This window comes from Ochotona curzoniae, unplaced genomic scaffold (assembly GCF_017591425.1).
Source record: "Ochotona curzoniae isolate NIBS_2020 unplaced genomic scaffold, NIBS_Ocur_1.0 scaffold_4701, whole genome shotgun sequence".
Lineage (NCBI taxonomy): Eukaryota > Metazoa > Chordata > Mammalia > Lagomorpha > Ochotonidae > Ochotona > Ochotona curzoniae.
Window position 1 is genome coordinate 78424739 of NW_024467122.1, and position 26096 is coordinate 78450834.

General features: G+C 43.6%; 1 protein-coding gene across 1 annotated transcript in view; it reads left to right on the plus strand.

Moving 5' to 3' along the window:
* Positions 1-26096, plus strand: part of HDGFL3 (HDGF like 3) — a 60671-nt gene that overhangs the window by 16774 nt on the left and 17801 nt on the right. The window contains exon 2 of the mRNA XM_040969877.1: positions 22916-22992. Within this exon, the coding sequence (XP_040825811.1) occupies positions 22916-22992 (77 nt within the window). The remainder of the gene's footprint in view (positions 1-22915; positions 22993-26096) is intronic.

Genomic DNA, 26096 nt, shown 5'->3' on the forward strand with positions numbered 1-26096 from the left:
AACTTTGTGCTGCAGTTCTTCCGCTTTCTCCCTCGGCACGGGCCTGGCTCAGGCCCGCTGGCAGCATTCTGTGCCTCACTGCCCCCACTGCAACACCCACTTGAACCATTTGGGCATAGCTGGCGTACCTTGGATCCTTGACTACAGTCAGGATATTTTCTGCTGTTACTTTATCTTCCTGTGGTCCAGAATCTCGTGATGGCTCCAAAATGACACTTAAAGGAGATACTTCAAATCTGACATCATCAACCCCTGGGAGAGAGGACAACTTTGCGTCCACAATGTTCGGAATTGTTTCAGTTTACTGGGTAGGTAGAGAAAGGTTTACCAGTTTTCTCCTCACAAACGGTAAAAAAGCAGTTGAGAAACTGTACAGCGAATGCCACAAGGTTTAGAAATACCACCATTTGGGCCCGGCGCAGTAGCCTATCAGCCAAAGTCCTCACCTTGCATGCGCCAGGATCCCGTATGGGCTCTGGTTCTAATCCCGGCAGCTCCACTTCCCATCTAGCTCCCTGCTTGTGGCCTGGGAAAGCAGTTGAGGATGGCCTAAATAAAACCTTGGGATCCTGCACCGGCGTGGGAGACCCAGAAGAAGCTCTTGGCTCCTGGTTTCAGATCAGCTCATTCAGCTCCAGGCATTGCAGCCACTTGGAGAGTAAACCAGTGGATGGAAGGTCTTTCTCTTTGTCAATGTGACTGTCCAATAAAAATAAATAAATCTTTGGGAAAAAAAAAAAAAAAGAAAAGAAATGAAGGAAATGCCACCTTTCTTTTCTGTTGAATAGCAGGCACTTGGTCAGGTCTGTGCCTGACCTCATAAGTGGAATCCATCCTCATCCATCTCCTCAGTGGGCAGGGGTACCCAGGCTCCCCCACAGACCCCTCCCAGAGAGGACCCATCCAACCTCCGCAAGTCCCCATCAGGTACAAATACAACTTCCTTTCTCTGCTTCAATATTTTTGCTTAGTGATAGGTAGAATGAACATTTTATTAAAGCATTGACTGGAACTCGGAATATTAAGTATGGGAAGTAGTTGATATCTTTGTCAACTATTCTTGACTTTTAAAAATAGGTCTTGGGCCTGGCGCAGTGGCTTAGCAGCAAAAGTTTTCGCCTTGAATGCGCCAGGATCCCATATGGACACCGGTTCTAATCCTGGCAGCTCCACTTCCCTTCCAGCTCCCTGCTTGTTTCCTGGGAAAGCAGGCCCAAAGCCTTGGGACCCTGCACCCTCATGGGAGACCTGGAGGAGGTTCCTGGCTCCTAGCTTCGGGTGAGCGCAGTACCGGCCATTGCAGTCACTTGGGGCTTCAGTCATCGGACGGGAAATCTTTCTGTCTCTGTTCCTTTCTGTATATCTGCCTTTCCAATACAAATAAATCTTTACAAAAAAAATAAAAATGGATCCCATCATTATGTATTATTTTGACTCTTTCAAATGATTGTTCATGATATTGAAGTATGTTTAACTAATATGTAAAAGTTATGCCTGTGTATGGGGTACAGTGTGATATGTTGAGCATGAAACCCCATATCCGTTAAGAATGGTTTTCATTCCCTTCTAATCCTGACCCCTTCTTGTTTGTGATAGTGACTGATAAGGGTCCCGTTGTATGGATGTACCACATTTGTTCATTGTCTCACCAGTTACTGAGTATTTCTGTTATTTCTACTTTTGACTGAACTGAAAGATGCTGCAGTGAATATCCTGGTGCAGGTTTTTATGTGGACTCTGGTTTTAATTCTTCTAGGTATGTGCCTGAGAATAGAGTTACTGGTCATGTAGTAAATCTGTTTAATTCTTAAAGAAGTGATAGTCTTTCCCAAAGGACCTGCACAAGTCTCCATTCCCAACAGCCTGGGTGCCCTGGTTAGACTCTGGTACTGTGCTGAGTCAGAGGGGAGAGAATGAACACCCTATCTCAGTCTGGCCTTAAGGAAAAGTGTCTCTTTTGCTATAAATATGATGTTGGGTTAGGGCATGTCATAGGTGCTGCCTCATCAGGTTGAGAATGTTTCTTAATTTGTTGAGTGCTTTTTGTCATGAAAGGGTGTTGGATTGTATGAAATGCTTTTATTGCACATATATTGAAGTGATCATGTGGTTTTTATCCTTTTGTATGTTGAACTAACTTTCCATCCCCAGAATGAGTCCTCATAGTACTGCTGTGTAATCTTTTTTATATGCTGCTGGATTTGGTTTTGAATACTTTTGCATCTGTAGCTATAATGATATTGGTCCCTGGTGTTCTTGTGTCTGTCTGGTCTGGGTGTCAGGATGCTCATGACCTCAACGAGTTGGGGAGCTGCTCTTTTCTTGCTTCTTCAAGGAGTTTGAAGACTTGGAGTTCTTTTGATGTTTGTCATAATTCACCAGTGAAGCCATCTGGTCCTGGTCTTCTTGTGACCAGCTTTTCTTTCCGTGACTTGGGATGGCTTTTCTGATTAATCATTCAGGCCTTTGCTTGTTATAATTCTACTCAGACTCTGTGTTTCTTCAGTTTCACGTTTATGTCTTTCTGAAACTGTGTTCATTTCACCAAGTTATCTAATTTGTTGGCATACAGTTGTAGTATTCTTTCAGGATATTTATGTAAGGTCAGTAGCAGTATTTCCCTCTTTCATATTTGATTGAAACTTCTCTTTGTTTTCTTGGTCAGTCTAACTCAAGGTTTTTCAGCTGATTCATCTTGTAAAAGAACTTCATTAACTCTCTCATTTTCTGTTACCTATTTTATTTACTTCCACTCTAATCTTTATCATTTGCTTCTGCTTGTTTTGAGTTGGTTTGATGTTCCTTTCTGGTTTCTTAAGGTGGAAGAATAAGCTTTCTATTTGATTGATTTGTTCTCCTTTCTTTGGTTGTGTAGCTTTTCATTAGTAAGATGACATACCTGACACAAGTAACTTTATGAAGAAAAATGATTTATTATTGTGCAGTTTAGAGGTTCAGGTTCAGCCACAGGTGCCCCAATCATTGAACTTTGGGAGGTCCAGCGGGTGCCACTGATGGAACGCTTGTGGAGAATCACCTGGCAAACCAGGAGTCACAGCTGAATCCCCCTCAGACTGCAGAGCCAGCCATCTAGTGCTGCCTGCCTTCTGGGGGCGCCCCATCACCCAGGACATCTCCTAGGCCTACCTGCACTGTAATTGGGTTAATCTTCTGCCTTCTTAGTGTGTTAGTATATTACCTTACTAAGTATATACTAATATATTAGTATGTCTACTTACTTCTTTGGGGGCTTAACCATCTGTATGAGTCCACGGGACAAATGGTGCTCAGACTATAACATTAACATGGGTGTTTTTTCACTGTAAGTTCCCCTTTTTAGTACTGCTTTCACTGAAACCTACAAGTTTTGTTACATTTCGTTCTCTTTTCATTCATCTTTACATATTTCCTAATTTCCCCTGCGATTCCCTCTTTGCCAGTTGGTTTTTAGGAGCATACTGTTTAGTTTCTACATATTTGTGACTTTCCCAAACTTGCTTCTGTTACTCATTTCTAATATCATCCCTTTGTGGCCAGAAAACATACTTTGTAGGTATGGCTCCAATCCTGTTAGATTTATTGAAACCTAATGTGGTGGCTAGTGCTGTGACACAGTGGATAAAGCTTCCACCTGTAGTACTGGCATCCCATGTGAGTGCCAGTTTGTGTCCCAGATGCTCCACTTCAGATCCAGTTCCCTGCTAATATGCCTGGGAAAGCAATGGATGATGGCTCAAGTGTGTGGGCCCCTGCATCTGTGTGGGAGACCCGGATGAAGCTCCTGGCTTCAGCCTGTCCCGGCCCTGGCCATTGACAGTTGACAGTGAATCAGCACATGCAAGATCTCACTGTCTTTTCTTCTTCCTCCATGGCTCTGCCTTTCAAATAAAGAGAGGGGGAAAGTTTTAAAACAGAAAGAGAGAGTGCGCACGCACGAGTGAGTTGAAGTTCTGGGCTGCTCTGCTTCCCATCCAGCTCCCTGCTAATGTGCCTGGGAAGGCAGCAGAAGATGGTCCAAATGCTTGGACCCCTGCCACCAATATGGGACTCCCAGCAATCCTTGTGGGTGACAGGGACTAAGGACTTGGGCCATCTTTGCTACTTTTGTCAGGCCATTAGCAAGGAGCTGAGTTGACAGTACAACAGCTGGGCCAGGTGCAGTAGCCTAGCGACTAAAGTCCTCACCTTGCATGCGCTGGGATCCCGTATGAGCACCAGCTCATGTCCTGGCCACTCCACTTCCCATCCAACGCCCTGCTTGTGGCATGGGAAAGCTTTCGAAGATGCTCCAAAGCCTTGGGACTCTGTACCCATGTGGTAGACCTGGAGGAGGTTCCTGTCTCCTGGCTTCGGATCAACTCAGCTCTGGCCTTTGCAGCCACTTGGGGAGTGAACCAGCAGATGGAACATCTTTCTCTCTGTCTCTCCTACTCTCTAAAAATCTGCCTTTCCAATAAAAATTAATACATCTTCAAAAAGGAAAACAGAAAGTAGAACAGCTGAGACACGCACTGGTGCCCATATGGGGTGTAGGCATCACTGGTCTGGGCTTTGCCCACTATGCCATGAAGCCAGAGCCAAAGATATGTTATCTTTACTGATATTCCCCCTCCCAAGTTTTAACTCTTACTATTTTTTTGTTTCCCTTTTTCTGTTACTAAAGCATCTATAGGTATATCCCTGTATGTTTGTGTCTGTGTAATTCTCTATGTAGTATATCATTGATTTCTGATTTAATCTTCACTTCCTTTCTTCAAGTGCTGTCTTTTCTGGGTACTTCAGTTCTGGGAACCAAGTCTTCTCTTCCGCTTGTCAGTAAACTTCTTACATCTGGCTCATCATGCCTCTTTTTCCTTATTATTGTGTTGCCAGTTACACTGAACCATCAGAAAAACTGAACATTAGCTTACTGATCCAAAGCACCCACAATGCCTGCTCTCCTGGCTGGGCAATGGACATGTGGCCATCAGAATTTGTTCCATTTTTAAACTTGCAGCAGAAAAATAAAACTGTCTTTACTTCTTTATCCTTAAAACAACAAATTACATTAAAATGTACTTGACAGATGGTTCTGAATCCTTAGGATGTTGTTGGTGGTGTTACAGGTCGAGTTTTTGATGCATCCTTGGACTCTCCTGCCTGTGCTTGGGTCAGTACTGGGGTTTTTTTTTGCCCATTGTCAGCCTGGGGAACAAGTCCCTGTGTACTGGGCACTAGGGTTAGCTGCTGTGACCCTGAGCTTCACAGCGTGTGCAGAGTAGTCCTTCCTTTCTGTCTTTCTGCTTTTTTTCTTGTTATTTGCACAACTTTTTTAGTCCTTTGTGTTACCTTTATGATTATCTGGAGTCCTTTATAGTACTCTTTCTACATCTGTGCTCCTCAATGAAAAAAAAAAAAACAGTGTGAATAATGGCTGTATTAAAAGAGAAAATCCAGACTAGAAAGTATATAAATATTCCAGATAACAAGCAGAATTCTTGTTACGGAAAATAAATTACTCAAATAGACGACACTGTTTGAAGAAGAGTATAGCTAGAAACCAAAAGAAATGGCTCGAGATGCATCCGAAGGACTTAGGCAACACGTTCCCATTAATGTCTCGAAGACCATGTGTATAAAGGAAAGATGATAATTACACATCAAGTTTATTTCAGAGATAGAAAGCTTGATTTAAAAAAAAAACATGAATTTCAGAAAACAAGGCAGATGGTTTAAAGTTACTAGAAATATAAGCAAAGAAGATGATGACCTTAACAAAAGTGTAAATTATCGTGTATTCCCTCTTTTTAGAGATTTATTTCTTTCTTTGAAAGAGTTACAGAGAGGAAGAGACGCACCGAGAGACAGAAAGCATGCTTCTGTCTTCTCGTTTCCTCCCCAGATGGCCCAGTGCCCAGGGCTGGCCCAGGCCAGCACTAGCAGCTTCATCCAGGTCTCCGACGTGTGGCAGGGCCCCAGATGCTTGAGCCTTCTCCCACTGCCGCTTTTCCTGGGCCCTTAGCAGGGAGCCGGATGCAGGGTATGGGCGGAACATGACCTGGTGCCCACATAGGTGCAGGGGTTACGATTAGTGTTCTGCCTGCTATTCACACCAGCCACACTTTTTTTTTTTAATTCCAAGACACATCTTTGTTAAGGAATTTTTTTTTGTGGAGCAGCGGGTTATGCTGCCACCTGCAACACTGTCATTCCAGAGGAACACTGGTTGGAATCCTTTGCAGTCCAGCTACCTGCCTGTGTGCCTGGAGATGCAGCAGAAGAAACATGGTTCAAGTTAAATGTGTTTATTTTCAAGGCACAGTGACTAGAGAGAGGAAGAGACAGCGTGAGATCTGCTGGTTCACTCTCCAGATGGCCGCAGTGGCTAGGGCCGGGTGAGGCTGAAGCCAGGAACCTGGAGCTCCCTCAAGGTCTCCCTGTCAGTGCAGGGGTCTGCTGTTCCCCAGATGCTTTAGTGGGGAGCTGACTCAGAAGCAGAGCAATCCAAACTTGAACTGACATGGAAGCATGTCTGTGCCACAATGCCAGCTCATCCTAAAATCTTAAACTTACAGTAAGTCTTCTAATTCTAGAGTATAGTCTATTTCTTCTTAACTTTTTGAATTGTTTCCTGATTTCCTATATATCTGAGTTTAAATGTATTCATAAGTAGGTATTTTATACTTTTTGCTGATTTTATAAATTTTGTGAGTTTTTAAAAATTATTTGTTTAACCTGCAAGAATTACAGAGTGAAAGGAAGAGGTAGAGAGAGAAAGCTCTTTGATCCTTTGGCTCACTCCCCAAATGGCTGCAATGGCCAGAGTTGGGCTGCTCTGAAGCCAGCAGCTTCTCCAGGTCTCCCATGTGGGTGCAGGGGCTCATACACTTGGACCATCCTGCACTGCCTTCCCAGGCTGTTAGCAGGGAGCTCGATTGGAGATGGAGCAGCCAGACTTGAACCAGCACTCACATGGGATGTCAGCATTGCCAGCGTCAGCTTAACACACTACACCACAGCTCTGGCCCCAAAGCAGCGTGAGTTTTGAGCAGGACTTATGTTTTAGGACTAAAAATTGTTGGGGAACATGTTGGGGGGCTAGATGCAGAGGACTCAGTTACAAGGCTTTGTGGAAGTTCAGGCATTACATAATAATAGCTAAAGTAGACAGGATTGGAGGAGGCTGGTAGTGGGTGTAGAAGGATGGTTAGCCTAGTGATATATCTGGGAATTTAACTAAATTAACTTGTTAATGGCTGAGATATAACTAAGGAAGTAGAGTAAATCCATGTAACTTCCAAGTTCCTGATGGAAACAGCTGGTAGATAGTGGTTCCACTTACTCAAACGGTGAATCCTGAAGGATAAGCAGGCTAGGATACAAGAGGAAGAGCTTGCTTTTAGGACTCTTAAATTTGGAATGCCTGTGAGAACCCCAAGATGGGGCATCAGAGCTCAGCAGAAAGGTGTGAAGTGTGGGGGTAGACACGTGAATCGCGTAAGCATGCGCTGACATTCTAAAACCATGGGCTTGGATGAGATGAAGGGTATAAGGACAGGAAGAGAAGAGATGGATGACAAGCTAGGAAAGAAAGCCTAGTGGACAGGCTCCTCAGACTCGAAGTGTTTCAAGGAACTTGTGACGTAATGGGAAAGTGTATGCATATGTGTGTGCATCATGGAATTTACAAATATAAGCCCAATATACTACAGATGGAGAGTAAAAAGACAACCTGTAGAGAAATGCAAAACTGATGTGAACAGTCAGTCCACTGAAGGACAAATCCTAATGGCCAGTAAGCCTGGGAAAAGGTGCTTAGCCTCATTGTTAAAGAACAGTAACAGTTAACACTGTACTTTGGAAGAGTAGTCCTTTTCCTATCTTTGTGAACATGTGAATTGTTGTAGCCTTTTTGGAAGCAATGTGATTTATATATATTAAAATGAAAATTTACTGTGTGACCCAACAGTCACTCCTAGTAACCTGTCTCATGCAAAGAGAAGCCCCAGTGCATAGAAAATGAAAGTATGCTAATTGCAGATTTCTTTAAGGGCCGAAACACCGAAAACAAGGCGACTAGCTCCCCCCTGGGTAAGGGTTAAATTCAGAATGGTCTGATCACTGGGTTATGATGCAGGCATTAAAAATATTAATTAGAGCTATGCCAGTTAACTTCAAGGACTTTTCTGGATGCAGAATATTTTACAAAACTTGCTTCCATATATGGGGAATGTATGTAAGAGCAAAAAAAGGAAGACTTTAGAACTGCTCTTCTGCAAAAACAAAACCTATCCTTGCTATATATAAAATGTTGGTTTCTCATTTTGAATATGGATCTGGAGAAAAAAAATACTGTTATAAATAGTGATTTCCTAGGAACAAGTCTAAGGAAGAACAGTGAGGTCAACTCTACCTCTCATATTGTGTCTTAAAAAAGGATCCCCATTACCATAGATTTCCATGTGACGTGTTTATATAAAACATGTACATATATTCTAATATAGAGAAGATGAAAATATAGTAACAGAACACTAATCCCAAAGTGTAATTAATTTTTAACAATAAGACTAAATTAGAATATGTTTTTTCCCGTTTAGAAATTTTTTTTTAAATTTTTATTTGAAAGGCAGTTACAAAGAAGAGAGACAGAGATCTTCCATCTGCTATTTCACTCCCCAAGTAACTGCAATGGCCAGAACTGAGACAATCTGAAGCCAGGAGCCAGGAGCTTCCTCTGGGCCTCCCATGTGGGTGCAGGGGCCCAAGCACTTGGGCCATCCTCTGTGCTTTTCCAGCCTGTAAGCAGGGAGTTGGATCGGAAGCTGATGAGCTAGGACTTGAACTGGCAGCCATATGGGATGCCGGCACCGCAGGCAGAAGGTTTAGCCTATGATGCCATGGCGCTTGCCCATCTTTCCCCTTTCAGTTCTGGTTCAGATGAAAGATCTTAATAAGTTCAACTTACAGATATGATAAAGATAATTTTGAAATAAAGTTAAAAGGTTATTTTATGTTCTTCCTTAACTTCATTAGCTTACATTTCCAGCATTTTGCTTTGGGTTTAAACTAAGTAATAGAAAACAAAGAATACAGATCAGAGCAGCAGAGTGGCCAAGGCCCCAGCAGCTGGCCAGCAGGGCTTAGGTAAGCAAACCTTGACTGCGAATCTGACATGTGAGCACATGTGACTAGCACCTACTGTTAGGTGCTACAGGCATGTCTGTGTCCATGTTTAACTTGACATGGACATTGATATCGTGACTGTTAATAACACAAACTTCTCAGGGCACCTTGGTGGTTTGCTAACCACCACTTATAAAAGCCTTGTCCAGCTACTGTCTTCACATGTGACTTGGTGCTCACCTTAACCTGTTCTCTGCCTTTGCTCTTGGCTGCTGGGGCTCCTCTTCTTCCCAGTGTTGCCCCTTTGGGGTTTGTTTGCCTCTGTGCAGGCCCGGCGTGTGATGCTTGCTTGGAACCTGGCTCCCTGGGGAAGGTCCTGTAACTGTTGTGTTTGCCGCTGCTGAACGTCCTCAGATCAGTTCTAGTCACACACACACACACACACACACAGAGCTAAATTCAGTCATTCATGTGGTTACTTCTGTGTAATAATTGAAACTATTAAATTTTAAGATTTGACTCCTCTTCCCACATTCTTGCTAATCACATATTTCAGCCCTCCGAAATGGGAGTGGAGTAGAAGTGGCCAAAAATGCTTACAGGAGTATTAACTATTGTGAGTTGATGCTGATGTTATGTGAACTTGGCAGCTGTTTACAGCTGAGTCCTTTGCTTATAAATTCTTTTTTTAGCTGTAATAGGCAGAGTGACAGAGAGGAAGAAGTTTCATCAGCCGATTGACTCCCCACATGCCTGCAGATGCTGGGATTGGGCCAGGCCGAAGCCAGAAGCGAGACTCCAGCTGGGTGTCCTACAGGGGTGACAGGAACCCAGCTGCTTGGGCCCTCACCTGCTGCCTCCCTCCACACGCAGGAAGGTGAATCAGCAATGTGGAGCAGTGGGAGTTGGAACAAGGTTCTCGTGCATAGGAAGTGGGTGTCCCCATGCAGCAGCAGCAGTTAACCCATTGCACCACAGTGCCAGCCCTGCTCAATAACCCATTTTTACAATTTCTTCAGAGCACCCTATGTTGCTCATCTTTTACTTCCTAGCAGATCGTTCCAGATCTTAATGGCTTAAAATAGCACAGTTCTCTGTGGTTAGAAATGTCTTGGCATGGCTAACCTAGGTCTCTTGGCTCTCAGTTACCAGGGCACACTCATCTTAAAGTTTGGCTACAGGACAAACCACCTTCAAGGTCATTTTGGTAACTATTGCCAGCACCCAGTTCCTCACAGGCTGTGGGCCTCGTGGAGCAGCAGCACCCACAATGGCAGCTGCTATGCTCAGACAGGCAAGCAAGAAGGCCAGAGTTGCAGGACCAAAAGTCACAGTGTTTGGAACCTAGTCCCTTCGGTGAAATCTAGCACTTCCTTATGTTCCATTCCCTGTAAGTAACTGTTCTTAGCCTGCAGTGAGGGAAAGGAAATTGTACACAAAACCAGGAGGAGGGAGGACACTGAGGTTGGTTTGTTTGTTTTATATCAATATTCTACCACATATACTCCTGGCAGATACATCCCCTGCCCTCTTTTAAGAGATTTATGTGTACTTATTTAAAAGGCAGAGTTACAGGGGGAGAGCTTCCATCCATGGCTTACTCCCCAAATGATCATAGTAGCCAAAAGCCTGAAACTCCTTCCGGGTCTCCCATGTGGGTGGCAGGGTTCAAGCCCTTGGATCATCTTCCGCTGCTTTCCCAGGGATGTTACCAGGAAGCTGGATTGGAAGTGGAGCAGCTGGGAGCTGCCACCAGTGGTATCAGCATCCCATATGGACACTGGTTCAAGACCCAGCTGCTCCACATCTGATCCAGCAGTCTGCTGTTGGGTCTGAGAAAGAAGCAGAGGATGGCCCAAGTGTTTGCATCCTTGCTCCCTTGAGGGAGACCTAGAAGAAACTCCTGGCTTTGGCCTGGCCCAGCCCTACTATCTCTAGCTAATAAATAGGCCATGGATGATTTGCATTTTTTTTAACCACAAGCAATTGGAAGTACAAATCAGTGTTAGTGCATTTACCACTGCCCAGCTAGCCAGAAAGTACTGTGCTCTTAGCTGTTCAGTGTGGGACCATTGTGACATAGCAGGTAAAGTTGCTGCCTGTGATGCTGGCATCCCAGTTTGTGTCCCAGCTGCTCCACTTGCAATCCACATGCCTGGTGACTTGTCTGGGAAAGCAGCAGATGGCCCAGATCCTGGGGTCCCTGCACCTACATGGGAGACAAGAAGCTCCTGGTTCCTGCCTTGGTTCTGTCCCAGCGTTGGCTGTTGTGGCCATTTGGGGAGTGAACCAATGGATAACAGATCTCTCTTGGTCTCTCCTCCTTTTTCTGTAACTGTGTCTTTAAGATGAGTCTTAAAAGAAGACAGCTCCAGGAGTGACACCAGGTGCCTGCTGCGACTCCCAAGCCTCCGAGGCCTGTCTTCTCAGCACGGTCTAGTTGAAGAGGCCTCGTTCCTAGGGGGAAGGAGGGCTGAGAAAGCAGCATCCTACGCCTTTCCCTCCAGTTCTCTCCTTATAGATGCCAACTCTCTCGATGTCTCCCACCCTTTCTTCGTTCTCCCCTCTTCCCCTTCTATTGTTTAGGATTTAAGCTTTTGTTTTGTAGGATTTTGACTACCTTCTTTGCACATCTTCTGTGGTGATTACTCCCCTCTTTGGGGAATGTGTTGTCCATCCCCTGAGTCTCCAGCTGAGGCTGCTGGTTGAGGAGCTGCTTATTGACTGCTTGCTTGATCTGCTTGCCTTCCTCCTACTGGTCGTTTGAAGGCATCTGCCCTGGGGAATTTCCTGAAATCATTGCAGTAAGAAAAGTGATTATTAAATGATTTTTAAACCAAACAGTAGAACCTACCAGAGAAAAGATGAAGGAAGGATTAAGAGTGGGAAAGGGAGGTGGGCATTTACCCCGGCAGCTCAGGTGCCCACATACAGACTACCTGCTTCAACGGCTAGCTCCAGCCCTTCCAGCTAAAGCACACCCTGGGAGGCAATGCTGCTGACTCCTGTGTGGTTCCTGCCACCCACCTAGGAAATCTGCATTGCCCTTCCAGTTCCCAGCTGCAATCTGGTCCAGCTATCACAGGCACCAGGAAAGAGCACCTTGTGTTTCTCTGCCTCTCAAATACCTAAATTAATTTTGGGGGGTAGGCAGGGGCAGGGCAGGGCAGCACAGCGGTTTGGCCTAGCAGTTAAGATTCCGTGAGTCCCTTCAGAGTGTGCCTGAGCTCAGTGCCTAGTTGCAGCCCCAAATTCCAGCTTGAGACCCCAATTCCTCCTGTAGACCCTGCGAGGCAGCAGTGATGGCTCAGGCACTTGGGTCCCGCCCACTTGAGGCTCCCTGCTGCAGCCTGACCCAGTGGACAGGAGAACTTGTGCAGTCTCCCTTTCCCACCTCTCCTTCTTCCTCCTTTCCCCATCTCTGCCTCTTGTGTAAATAAACGATGGTTTTTAATAAGCAAAGGAAGGAAAAAAAGAGGAAAGCATTGAACATCCCATTTTTAGATTAGGATACATAAATATTGTCTTATTAAATAAATGTTGCTTTAATGTTTTTGAAATATTTGAAATGCACGCCCTGAGAGTGAGAGTATGTGTGTTGTAATTCATAGAACAGAGGTAAACGAGAAATCAGAGATATAAAAAGTTAGATGTTCTATTATAAGAACAGTGGTCTCTATTTGGATTAGTAAGCAAAATCCAACAATACATCAATATAATGTTTGTAAGAGATTGACCACAGAGCAGTCTAGCCAAAAATTAACGCCAATTTGGAGACATGTTTATCGGACTAATAAAACGAGGGACAGCAGTATTTGTGTCAGACAAAATGGAATTTAGGAGGAAAAAAATGGATATTGCATATTGTGTATTAACAACTTAAAGCCTTCTGTAGTTGACACTAAAATAGAAGATTTGCCTAGATTGCCATAAGTCTTCTGAATGGATTCACAAGTATCTGAAGTTAGCTTTACTTGCTTTTCTTTCTTCAGAATTTTTCTTTTTTTTTTTTTTTAAGATTTATTTTTATTGAAAGGCAGATATACAGACAGGAGAGACAGAGAGGAAGATCTTACGTCCCATGATTCACTCCCAGGCAGCTGCAACGGCCGATGCTATGCCGATCTGAAGCCAGGAGCCTCTTCTGGGTCTCCCACGCGGGTGCAGGGTCCCAAAGCCCTGGGCCGTCCTCGACTGCTTTCCCAGGCCACAGGCAGGGAGCTGGATGGGAAGCGGGGCTGTCGGGATTAGAACCGGCGCCCATATGGGATCCTGGGCGTCCAAGGCGAGGACCTTAACCACTGCGCCACGGCGCTGGGCCCTCTTCAGAATTTTTCAGTGGCAGAAGCAAGGTTTACAAGATCTGAGTAAAGCAGTGAATTCTCTCCCTAATAAAATGTATTATATAAAACTTTGCATTGAATTAGGATAATTTTGCTGGAAAGGTCAGATAGAGAAGATTAAAGTACCAGAGACCCCCACCAAATTTACTTTGCAGTGGGAAAATTTGCAGGCAGACAAGCTCCATTCTGTAGAGGGCTTGAATGTTTAAAGGAAAATCGGCTTCACAAAATGTCGATGCCAAGGTCTGACCCATCCTATGTCTAGTTGTTCTTTAACAGGAACTCCCTCCAACGGTTATTCCTTTTAAGTCATACTTTATCTAGGTCAGGTCCTAGATATCTATGTTTTTTACTTTTTTTTTAATTGGAAAATCAGGTATACAGAGAGGAGGACAGACAGAGAGGAAGATCTTCTGTCTGTTGATTCACTCCAAGTGGCCGCAATGGCCAGAGCTGAGCCGATCTGAAGCCAGGAGCTTCTTACGGGTCTCCCCCATGGGTGCAGGGGCCCAAGGCTTTGGGCCGTCCTCGACTGCTTTCCCAGGTCACAAGCAGGGAGCTGGATGGCAAGTAGAATATCTGGGACACTAAGCTGCACCAGACCCTTGTTTTATTTAAAAATTTATTTTTTCATTTATTTATTTTATTTGGGAGGCAGAGATAAAGAGAGAAGGTCAGACAGAGATCTTCCATTGGCTTGACTACAGGACCCCCAAGTGGAGCAGCTAGAATCTCAATCCCATGGCTATATGAGATGATGGCACTGCAAATGGAGGCTTAGCTTACTACACATGGTGTCAGCCCCATGCTTTTGTTTTAAATTTCAGATAAAAATGTAGCCAAGGTAACTGGTTGGAGAAGCTTGGTGCATACACTCCCTAGCGTTTTCCAGTGCCTACAAGTACTTGCACTTGAACACACACGGTTTTATTGAATTGAATTACCTTTTTTTTTAACTCTGCAATTTGCCTTTTTTCATATCTCTTATGTTTTACTAATTTCCCAAGTTGCTATGTGACATGCAGTAGTATACAGCATAGTAATTTAGTTAACCGTCCTTAAACTGATAGCCCTTTAGTTGCTGCTACTTTTGGCAGGAGAGCGCCAATGAACATCTTGGATTGTTTATATATGCATGCTTGTATTTTTCTGAGTTAGATTATTTCCTAGAAGTGAATTGTTAGGTCATGTGATGTGTAGATCTTAAATTTTATGGTGTCTACAGCCAAGTTCACTTCGTAAACTCTTGTAGCAGTTTATGCTAATAGTAATCGTTTTCATGTGTGCTCATTTCCCTTCACATGTGATTAGAGTTCTAGCTTAAGAACATATTTTAGCATGGTGCAGCAAGTTAAGCCATTAGCTGCAACACTGGCATCCCATGGGGAGCTGGTTTGAGTCCGAGTCACTTCATTTCTGATCCAGATCCCTGCTAATACACCTGGGAAGGCAGCAAAGGATGGCCAAGTGCTTGGGCCCCTGTGCCCAGGTGGGAGATCTGGATGGTTGCAGGCTCCGGGCTTCAGCCAGGCCACCCCAGCTGCGGTAGCCACTTGGGGAGTGAACCAAAGGATGGAAGATCTCTTTGTCTCTTTGTAAGTCTCCCTTTCAAATAAATGAATACATCTAAAAATAAAGAAGAAAATTCCGTGAAATCACCAAGGTAATGCTCAGGAAGGTATGGGAGAGTTTTTAATAATCTTAGAAAAGAAAAAGGCCCATAAGCAAAATATAAACCTAGAAAAGACTAATAGCTTTTGCTGCTATAAATGGCAGTTTCTCTTAGCAGCTATTGCAACTGCAGTCAAGGCAGTGAATGGGGGGAAAGGTAGGGAACACACAGCAGAGAAAACACTGAGCTGTGAATACACAGGCACACCGAGGCAGGTTCATGAGTTTGACATGTGCAGGTTCAGCCTTCCTGGCTAGGATCAAAACTATTCAGGGAGCGAGCCCATGGCCTCTGGCAGTGTACCCCTCAGAGCAACAGATGCTTCTGCTCCTGCATATGCGGCTCGCAGCAGGCATCAGGGAGGACTCCAGTGATTGGGTTCCTGCTGCCTGCATGTCAGGGAAACCAGCTTCAACTCTGGCCCAGCCCCTCCCTTCCTGACTTTTGGGAAGTGAACCAACAAATGGAAATGAGTTCGCTCACTCTTCTCAAAAAAAAAAAAAAATAGAATCCAGTACAAAGTAGCCTAACGGCTAAAGTTCTCACCTTGCACGCACACCAGGATCCCATATGGACACAAGTTCTAATCCCGGCAGCCCCACTTCCCATTCCACTCCCTGCTATTGGCCTGGGAAAGCAGTTAAGGATGGCCCAAAGCCTTGGGACCCTGCACCTGTGTGGGAGACCTAGAAGAAGCTCCTGGCTCCTGGCTTCGGATTGGCACAGCACTGGTTGTTGTGTCCATTTGGGAAGTGAATCAGCAGACAGAAGATCTTCCTCTCTGTCTCTCCTCTATATATATCTGACTTTCTAATAAAAATTTTTAAATCTTTAAATAATAATAATAAACCAGAAATACTTGGAAAATGCATCCATACTGAACATGTACTGACATTTTCTTTTTTTTTTCCCTCAACTATACAGTGTCACAATTGTTTACTTTGTGTTTGATATTACAGATGATCTGGACATGAGTTCAAGTGTAGGAGAGAATACAAATAGAGGACTGCTTAGTTTATATGCAAATATGCCAATTACATCAGAAAGATTGTGATATCCATAGAGAACCCTAGACCCACTCCCATGGATACCAAGAGATGTATAAATAAGCAAAGTAATATGACATACAATGCTTTTATGATAAATGAGTTTTTACAGATAGTTACAGAAGAGCAACAACACCATAGAAGAATAGGCATTGGGTATGGAAAAGCACTTTACAAAAAACGTAAAACAAATAAGTTATATGAAAAGATGTCCAACAGCATCTACAATTAAGAAAGAGCAGATTAAAGCAAAGTACCATTTTCCACACAGCAAATTTAGAAGAGAACAAAATTATAATCCCCATTTTGGGGACATAGGGTTGGGTACATGTTGATGGGAGTGTAATTGGTGTAATCCCTGAGTGACAAGTTTGAAGTTATTTTAGAAGTAGTCTTTGATATTTCCTTAGGTAAAATATGTGTGCATTTTTAAAGATCAACTTCAGCTTACAACGAAGCATAAAGGTTTTCTGCTTCATCTTGATTTGCTGACTAAATAATATCAATTGACTTTATAGCTTAAGACAATTTGTTATACTATCTCATCCTCTTCTACCTCTATTTTTAGTAAGGTGTCAGTATAAAAATTCTAAATATACAAAAAAATTGAATATAAAAGTGAACATCCGTATGCCTGCCACCTTGACTGTATAGTGTTTTGCCAAATGTGTTTTGTCAAACTTCTGTCAACAAGCTGATGTTTGTGAAGCATCTTTCATTTTCTTTTTTAAGATTTATTTATTTTTATTGGAAAGGAAGATTGACAGACAGAAGGAAAGACAAAGATCTTTAGTCTGCTGTTTCACTCCCCAAGTGGACGCAATGTCCAGAGCTGAGCCAATCCGAAGCTTGGAGCCAGGAGTCTCTTCCAGTTCTCGCATGTGGGTGCAGGGTCCCAAGGCCTTGGGCCTTCCTTGACTGCTTTCCCAGGCCACAGGCAGGGAGCTGGACGGGAAGTGGAGCAGCCAGGACAGGAACCAGCACTCATATGGGTTCCTGGCTCATGCAAGGCGAGGACTTTATCCACTAGGCTATTGGGCTATTTCAAAGTAAATTTCAGAAATTAATGTATTTCAGCCCTGCATAAAAATATTTATTTACATTTTGGAGTTAAGTTTGCACATAGTGAATGCACAAATCTTAAGTGTTTTCATTTGATGAGTTCTGCCGAAACCGTATCAAGATATGACATAGTACCATCACTCCAGGAAAGTCTTTCAGGCAGCACCTTCCGTTTCCCCCAGAAGTAATCACTCTTTAGGGTTTTTATACTCTACATTAACTTTTCCTTTTCTAGAAGTTTATTTAAATGAAACTACACACTATATACTCTGCCGTGTAAGGCTTCTTTCATTTGATGTTTTTTTAAAATCATCCATGTTGTAAATACTAGTTCCTCACTTTTGTTACTGTGTGATTATGGCACAGGTCGCTTGGGCATGCTCACCTGACTGGACACCTGGGCTGTTCCTGGTGTTGAGGCTCTTGGGAATAAAGCTCCCGAGTTCATCCTCGGACAGATCCTTGTGAGGACACACACTGTCATTTCTTATGGGAAAAACAGCTCAATATGTATCTTAAAAAGTTACCCACAGTAGAAACACTTCACTGCTGTTTTAATGGTTACAATGAAAAAGACTGGCCATTCCTGTTGCTGATTAGGAAGACATTCTGTAAAACATCTAGGACTTTGCTTGAGGGAGGATAAAATCGACAAAAGTCTGGCAGTTTCTTATAAAGTTGAAAATGTACCCCCACTATTACCCAGTAATCCCCCTTGGTGTTACCCTGAGAGAAAGGCAAGTGCATATCCATAAAAAGAAATGTACGAGAATGCTGATAGCACAGTTGTGGTAATGCTGCCTCACAGCAGCCGTTAGCCGGCAGCCTGGGCTTGTCATCCCTCCCTCCCTGCCCCTCCCTGTGCCAGGTAAAGGAGGCACCGATAGACAAGAACCAAGAAGGAGCTACTGATGCAGCCTGGAGTCATCTCAAAACACATTGAGCAGAAGAGGCCAGTGACCAGCTGCATGATTCTTTCTGAGCTGAAGAACTTAGAAAAGTAGTTGTGAGCTTGGAAAGCAGCTGGCAGGAAACGGAGGGAAACTCTGGGATGACTTGAATGTTCTACACAGTACTTGATTGAGTGACAGTATTCACAAATGCCATAATTTGGGAAGTGTATTTGTATTTTACATCAGCAAAAGTGAAAATAAACCCTATTTCAGAGGCACGTTTTCTGCCTATAGAAAATTGAACCTGTATGGACAATTGCCTAGAAGACTTGAGGGGGCAAAGGGGACGTGGAGCAATGTGGATGATTTCTATACAACTCGATTTAGAATGTGACTTTTTAGGATTTTAAAAGAAAGTCTGAACGAGAGTATTTCCTTGAGGCTGAAATAAGACCTCATGTGACGGTCCTAGCTGGAGTCTGAGTGACTCACCAGAGCTTCTGGTGGAGGCTGGCTGCCTGCAGATGCACCATAGATGCGCCATGAGGATGAACCGGTGCCCCACGTGCAGTGTGTACCTCCTAAAGAAGGGCCTGAAAGGCTACTGTACGTGAGACGCACCGAGTTCTAAACATATCATGGCCGTCACAGTTATTTATTACTCATCACAAATAGAATGTCAGTGTTTTCCAGGGTTTTACCAAATCAAAAGTGAAGTGTCTTTAGTGTGAAATTGCCCTGTCAGCCATTAGGTGATAGTTTTTGTGTGCTTGAAGATAACTAGGGACTGATAGATTAATTCCAGATAACCTTTTTAAACTGTTATTTTGGAAGATATTACCTATCATCAGGCTTGGAATTAACAATAGTCCTGGTATTAAATTGATCAGTTACCTATGAAACCAAATATTCTTACTAAAAAATTTCCCCTTTGTATTATGTACATTTCCTTTTATTTTAATTGTGTGCTTTCCCCTTCTATCCCTATAGTAAATTTCTTATTTACAGCTTTTTTTCTTTATTTAACTCCTTTTTTTTTTTTTTGCACAATCACAAGTTAGATCTCCCCACCTTCTAACTTACATTACCTCATGTGCTTTTTTGTAGCCAAATTGAGGGGTTTTCCTCTACCATCCTTTGGCAGGTAACTCCCCCAGCACTTCAGTCTCTATTGACACACTCAGAGACAAGCTCGCTTGCCCTCATAACCTTCTGTTATGCATAGAGATTCCTCGATGCTCTAGCTTCCTAATGGTTTTTCAGGGTAATTTGTTCTTGAAAGTATTCCACAACTGTTCTCTCTCTCTCTCCTCACATCTGGAGATTCCCTGCATGGACAAGTATAGGCATTGGCAGAGCCTGAGTCAGTGGAGAAGCCTGCGTCCTTCCCCGTGTTCTTTTCTCTGTTCTAGACAAGCTCAGGGCAATTGTTTCTAGTATGAGATTTGGTATCTACTATTTCAGCCATAGAGCGAGGCCCTGCCCCCACAACACGCTGTACACCTACTGTTACCACCCCCCGAACCCACCTCAACGTCTGACACACAGAACTCCCTCTTTCTGACATGTACATAAATGTACACACACACTTGGCACTAAGCCCACAGGCTCAGACTTAAGCCCTCGTACCTCAAAGGAATCTTGATTAGGCATCAATTAGGTGTCAGGCAGTGTTTGAGGCAGAAGGGGTATGGCGATAACAAGTCTCCCCTTTATGGAGACTGTCCTAATATCCAGAGAAAACACACCTGGTATCGTGAAAATGGCAAGAATAGAAATAAAGCAGGATAGGGAGTAGAGGATGATAGGGAAATAGATGCTGTTTCTTTGTTTGCAAGGCAGACATACAGAGGGGAGGAAAGGCCAAGAAATACCAGTCCCCTCTCTGCTGCAACGGCAAGGGCTGGGCCAGGCCGGAGCCAGGAGCTGGGACTGCAGCCGGGTCTTCCACAGGGGTAGCAGGAGCTCGAGTACTTGAGCCATCTTTCACGGCCTTCACAGGCGCATTATCAAGGAGCTGTATTAGAAGCAGGGTGCCACATCTCAACCCAGCACCCTGATATGGGATGCTGGCATTGCAGGTAGTGGCTTCACCTGGTCTGCCCAAAACCAGCCCCAAGATGAGCAATTTAAAGTTAAATTATAGTGGAAATGTCTGATGAAGTGTGATTTGAGTAGCATTTGAGTGCAGTAAGGGATGAGACAAATACAAGTTTGAACCATTACGCAGAGTGCCCTGACCTGTATACTGATTGGATTACCCTGTGAGTGGCACTAGATGGCAGGCAAGTTAAGAGAAATAAAGGAACAGGAGTTTGGCAATGAAAGTTTTTTCGGTTAAATTTTGTAAGGCACAGGGCTCTTTGTCCGGGGCCTCTCATAGCTGCAAAAAACTCTCACTTGCTAAGCTCCTGATGTGTATGCCAGGGATTCTAAACTACCCTTCATTTGATGATCACAGACACTTTGTGAGAAGGATGTCCCTGGGGCTGACGTTGAGGCTTAGCAGCTGAAGCTCCTGGCTGCTTCGCTTGTGATCAGCTCCCTGCTAATGCATCTGGAAAAGCAGCAGAAGACGGCACGACTGCCTGCACCCATGTGGCAGATCCAGAAGAAGCTCCTGGCTCCTGGCTTCACTCTGGCTCAGCCCAAGCCATTGCATCTATTTGAAGAATAAACCACCAGATAAAAGAACTCTCTAAACTCTGCCTTTCAAACACATAAAATAAATCTTTAAAAAAGGTAATGCTATTAGCTACATGTGAAAAGATGAAGAAAATGCAGTTATTGACCAGCCCAAAATCACAGAGCTAGTAAGTGAAACAGTGAAAGCATGTACTCAGAGAGTGACATGGCCAAGAGCCAGCATGGGTAGAAATCTCATGACCTCCCAGGCAGGCTTTCAACCTGGTAGGTGAGTCCCAACTCCACTCCTGTCTCCAGCATCCTGCTGATGCCCATCCTAAAAGGGAGTACGTGATGGCTTAAAAATAGCTACATCCCTGCCACCACACGGGAAACCCGGATGGGGTTCTGGGCTCCTGGCTTTGTCCTGGCCTAACCCTGGCTATTGTGGCATTAGAGGAGTGAATCAGGGGTACAAGTGCCTTTCTGGTCTTGTTCTCACTCTCTTCCTCCCCTCCCTCTCAAATAAATTATACGTTTTTTAAAATTCTAGAGGCCCCTCATTTACTGGACCTCTATGAATACTGGAAGTTACCATGTTTGAGGTTGTATTCGGAAAGCATTCTTGGGCAGCATTTCTAGAACTTCGCCTAAAGAGATCTCATAAGAATACTAATGGCAGTTTCTTATAGGCTGTTAGTTTTTTATTGTAAATATATATCCACTTTTATAATTGAATTGTGTCTTGGAAAGATGAGAAGTTCAACTGCATAAAAAGATGTAATGGGTCAGTTGTGCAGCACAGAGGTAAAACATGGGTTACAATACCCCATCCCATATCAGAGTGTGTGCTTTGGGCCCTGACTTCTCCACTTCCCAAACAGCTTCCTGCTGATGTACACCCCGGGAGACCCAGGCTTCAGCCTGGCGCAGTCTCTCTCTGTCACTCTGCCTTTGTAACTACCTTTCAAGTTGATGAAATAAAACTTTTTTTTTAAAAAAAAGTATTGCATGTTTATAAATAACTCCGTGTTGTTTCATATTGCTGAGTAGGGAGAGAAAAGTGACAGTTTAGACTGGTCAGGGATCATTCTTGAAATATCCTAAGGGATAACATGTACTAACCGTGTAATTATCTAAGACATTTGGACTTTATCCTACTAGGAGTACTCAACTTTATTTTTTATTTTATTTTATTTTTACTTCTTTTTAAATTATTATCATCATCCTATGATATAGTTCCATAGGCCCTGGGATTTCTTTTTCCTCCTCCTCAAATCCCCTCCCCCCACACTCTGAATTCCTCTATATTACTACCATAGCACAGCTCTTCCTAAACAGTCACATGACCATCACTGCGAGCATAGATAATGGCAGAGAGCCCAGCATCCCGCTGTCAAGGTGCCGCTGATAGTCTCATTAGTAGTCCATCTTTGATCTGGAAGTAGAGATGCACACTGCACTGCATCCTCACATCTAGACACGATATTCGCACTACACAGTCACCACACATCCTTCTGAGAGTCCTCAACTTTAGCTGTACTGTGTGTAAGAATTGGTAGGTCTGGGGAGGCAGGATGATTATATCAGAAGTGTTTTAGTTACCCAGCTAAGAATGCTGTGAACAGTGAGGGATTATCAAGGGTTTAAAGCATGGAAGCGACCTAATCAACAAGCATTGTAAAATGAGTTCTATCTCAGCTGAAAGAGGGGAAAGATTGTAGTAGTTCAGGCAAAAGATGAGGTGGTTTCATGATTATTTGACATTTCATTGAATTCATTTCCGTAGTTCTGTCTTATCACATGTCTGTTTCTAGGGACGTATATGTATTTGCTATTATCTCCCACAAAAGTTACATCTTGTTCACTCTTTTTAAATTTACTATTGGGAATTATCTCACTACCACAGCTTCCAGGTAGTTTTTTGGAGTCAAAGGAAATGAGTAGTTTCGACTCCTGCTTAGGAATGAGCACAGTTGGCTTATAATCGACCTACAGCAAGAAATCCCACACAGTGAGCCAAATGGGAGCTTTAGGATCATTGTGTCAGGTTAAAGAAAACTAAGGATTTTGATTAGAATAATTTTACTTTGAAATTAGCAATAAATTGATAGAGCATTGTTCACATTCTCTTTATGGTAACTATTTTCTAACTGGGTTTTTCTTTAATAGATTGATGAACTCCCAGAGGGAGCTGTGAAGCCTCCAGCAAACAAATACCCCATCTTCTTTTTTGGCACCCACGAAACGTAAGTGAGCAAAAATGAAGTTTAAACAGCTATAATCTGACTCTGCTAGACTGTGTTGTTTATAGACTATCCATAATGTTTTGTATGTTGTCAGAATCATCAGAATCACACAAATTACTAACCTGGTCAAAATATTTTTTCTCAATGTAAAGACTTGTTGTTGGGGGTAGAGTGAGCACTCACTTTCATCGGTATCCTTAATGCCTAGGCTGAACAGCCCCCTCAGCTGCCTTTAGAATCATCCCTGCAGCAGCTGACACGGCCACTGTGTCATTCCTGATGGTGACAGTAAAGAAGCATCACTTACTCCTAGTAAAGACTTGTGTCTCACACATTCAATGGTGGTGGGAAGGAAGTAACTGTTGGGACCCAAGCTGAGGTGAACATGGGGAAGTTGACCCTGCAGCTGCTTCCTGTACTTAGAGTGAGTCCAAAGCTAAGAAGGTCAAGTCTGACCCTCATTACTCTGACAGTGAAACAGCCTTGTCTTCACCCTGTTCAGTTTGTGAATTAAGACTGTCGTGTTGGTGATGAAATGTTCCTAGGTTATTTTTCTAGGTTCAGTGAGATGGAATAACACTGACTGAGCAATTAAAGGTCTACTCCAAGGAAAGATGTAGTGGTTCTTCACCAGCACTGGGTCAGAAAGCTTTCGTGAGGCTTTGCCAGCTGCACAATGAGAGAGAGCAATGCCAATATCCAGTTAGAAATTGAACTTATGAATTCATAAACCTGTTTCCTGAAACTGTCACTATCCCTTTACTGGTAATTCCCACGTGTGTGTTTCCAGCCCACACCATGGCCCCATCTCCAGAACCAGTTCTCCAGCTACCTGCTGAACAGCTCCAACTGGATGCCTAACCACAGTTTCAAACTTGACATTCAGAATGGAGCTTTTTACCCCAAAATTTTTCCTCCCCTCAATCTTTCCATTCCAGTAGAACTCAGCTATGTTCCCATCTTACTCTAAAACCTTCCTCTACATGCTATGCACGGAGCATGTCAACAGATCACTTTTGGACAAGGAACTCGGGATCCAGCCACTTCCTGCCAGCCCTTCTCCACAACGCCAGCCTCCTTACCTCAGTACCTCCTGCTTCATCCTTGGCCTCCTCCATGGCTCCGTCCTCAGGCTGTTTTCCACATAGCAGCCAGAGTGATCCTGTTAAAACCTGATTGTTTGAAGCCTCATGCCATGCCAAGTCTTGGCAGTGGCCTCCAGTGCCCAGCATAGTGTGTGCCTGACCATGTCAGCTGTCCATCCCCTCCTGGTCCTAACTCCTTGACTGCCCCTGCTGCAGGCGCAGTGGCCTCCTTCTCAGACCCACTTAGGCTGGCATTCTGCCATCTCAGACCTTCTGTGTTCCAGGTGCAGGACTGTGCCTCCAACTCTAGTTCTTTCTTAGGGATCTTTTTGGTGAAGCCCCTTCTGACCTGCATGCCTCAGACTGTATAATCTCCCCAGTCCCTCCCTTCTCCAGTGCTGCATGCATGTAGTTAGTTATTTCAGCACACACACTGTATACCTCACTTACCTTTTCTTATTGTCCACCCTCCTGCCCCCACCCCTGGAGCGATGTGCTGTTAGAGCAGAGGTGTTTGTCTCAGTTTCCTACAGCAGCTCCAGCACCTCAGTGGTCATGTCTTGACTCGGAGGTGTGCTTTGAGTGAATGCAGCTTGGTTTGACATGCCTCCAGTCTTCCATCTATGCAATCTAATGCTACACACTAGTTTGAACGCTCAGATCAATTCTCACTTTTCATGGTTATAGTTAATTTAGGATATGGCTTAAACTCAGTAAGATTCTTTCTACTTGCTACTTCTAACCTGTTTCTTGCCTAGTTTCCCATTTAAATAGTAATGATTTTTTATAAAATTAGGGAAATAATAGTGAATAATGATATGGTATATACAGTTAAAATCTTTGTATTTTAATTTTTGTGATTTTTTTAGAAAATTTATTTACTTATTTGAAAGTCAGAGTCACAGAGCGAGAAGAAAAGAGCTGCCATCCACTAATTCACTCCCCATATGCCACAATAGTCAGGGCTGGGCCAGGCTGAAGCTGGGAGCTTCATCTGGGTCTCCCACTTGGGTAGCAGAGGCCCAAATGGTTGGGCCATATCTTGTTTTTCTCAGCTTCAGGCAGGGGGTGGGTCAAGAAGTGGAGCAGCAGGACACAAATCAGAGGCCATATGGGATGCTGGTATCACAGTCGGTGGCTTTGTCCACTATGCCACAGCATTGGCCCGTGTTCACACTATTATAAATCTCACAAAGCTCTTACTCTGTGTTAAGATTAACATCTTAGTTTGAGATGATGATATAACTAATGAAAGTAAGTATCTTTAATTCAAATTGCTTAGCTGAAGAGAATTTTAAAACAAAGAAGGTACTGGGGTAATTTGAAGTAAAATTGGGCCAACATAGTGGCACAACAGATTAAGCCACAACCTATACCACTGGCATCACATTTGAGTGCCAGTTCAGATGCTAACTGCTTTGCTTCTGATCCAGCTCCCTGTTAATGTGCCTGGGGAAGCAGTTAAGGAAGACAGCCCAAGTACCTGGGCCACTGCCATACCATGTGGGAGACTCGGATGGAGTTCCAGGCTCCTAGCTTTGGCCTGGCTCTACACTGGCAGCCATTTGAAGAGTGAACCAACAGGTGCAAGATCTCAATCTCTCTCTCTGTTTCTTCCCCCTCCCCAGCCAATAACTCTGGCTTTCACATAATTTTTTTTAAAAAGTAAAATAAAAGTATACAGTCCAGTGGTACCTGCCTGAAGGTGTGTATCTAACATGCTGTGATGTGTGCTTTCTGAGAAGGAGTCTCTCTACTTTCAGTTTGTTTACTGTAACATACTCTGACAACTTAATGATAATGATACTTAAATATCTGACATCTGAAGATCAGCATGTCAATTCTATTTTTAATGTATTTCTGCAGTGCATTTCTAGGTCCCAAAGACCTTTTTCCATATAAAGAATATAAAGACAAATTTGGAAAGTCCAACAAACGGTAACATACTCTGACAACTTAATGATAATGATACTTAAATATCTGACATCTGAAGATCAGCATGTCAATTCTATTTTTAAT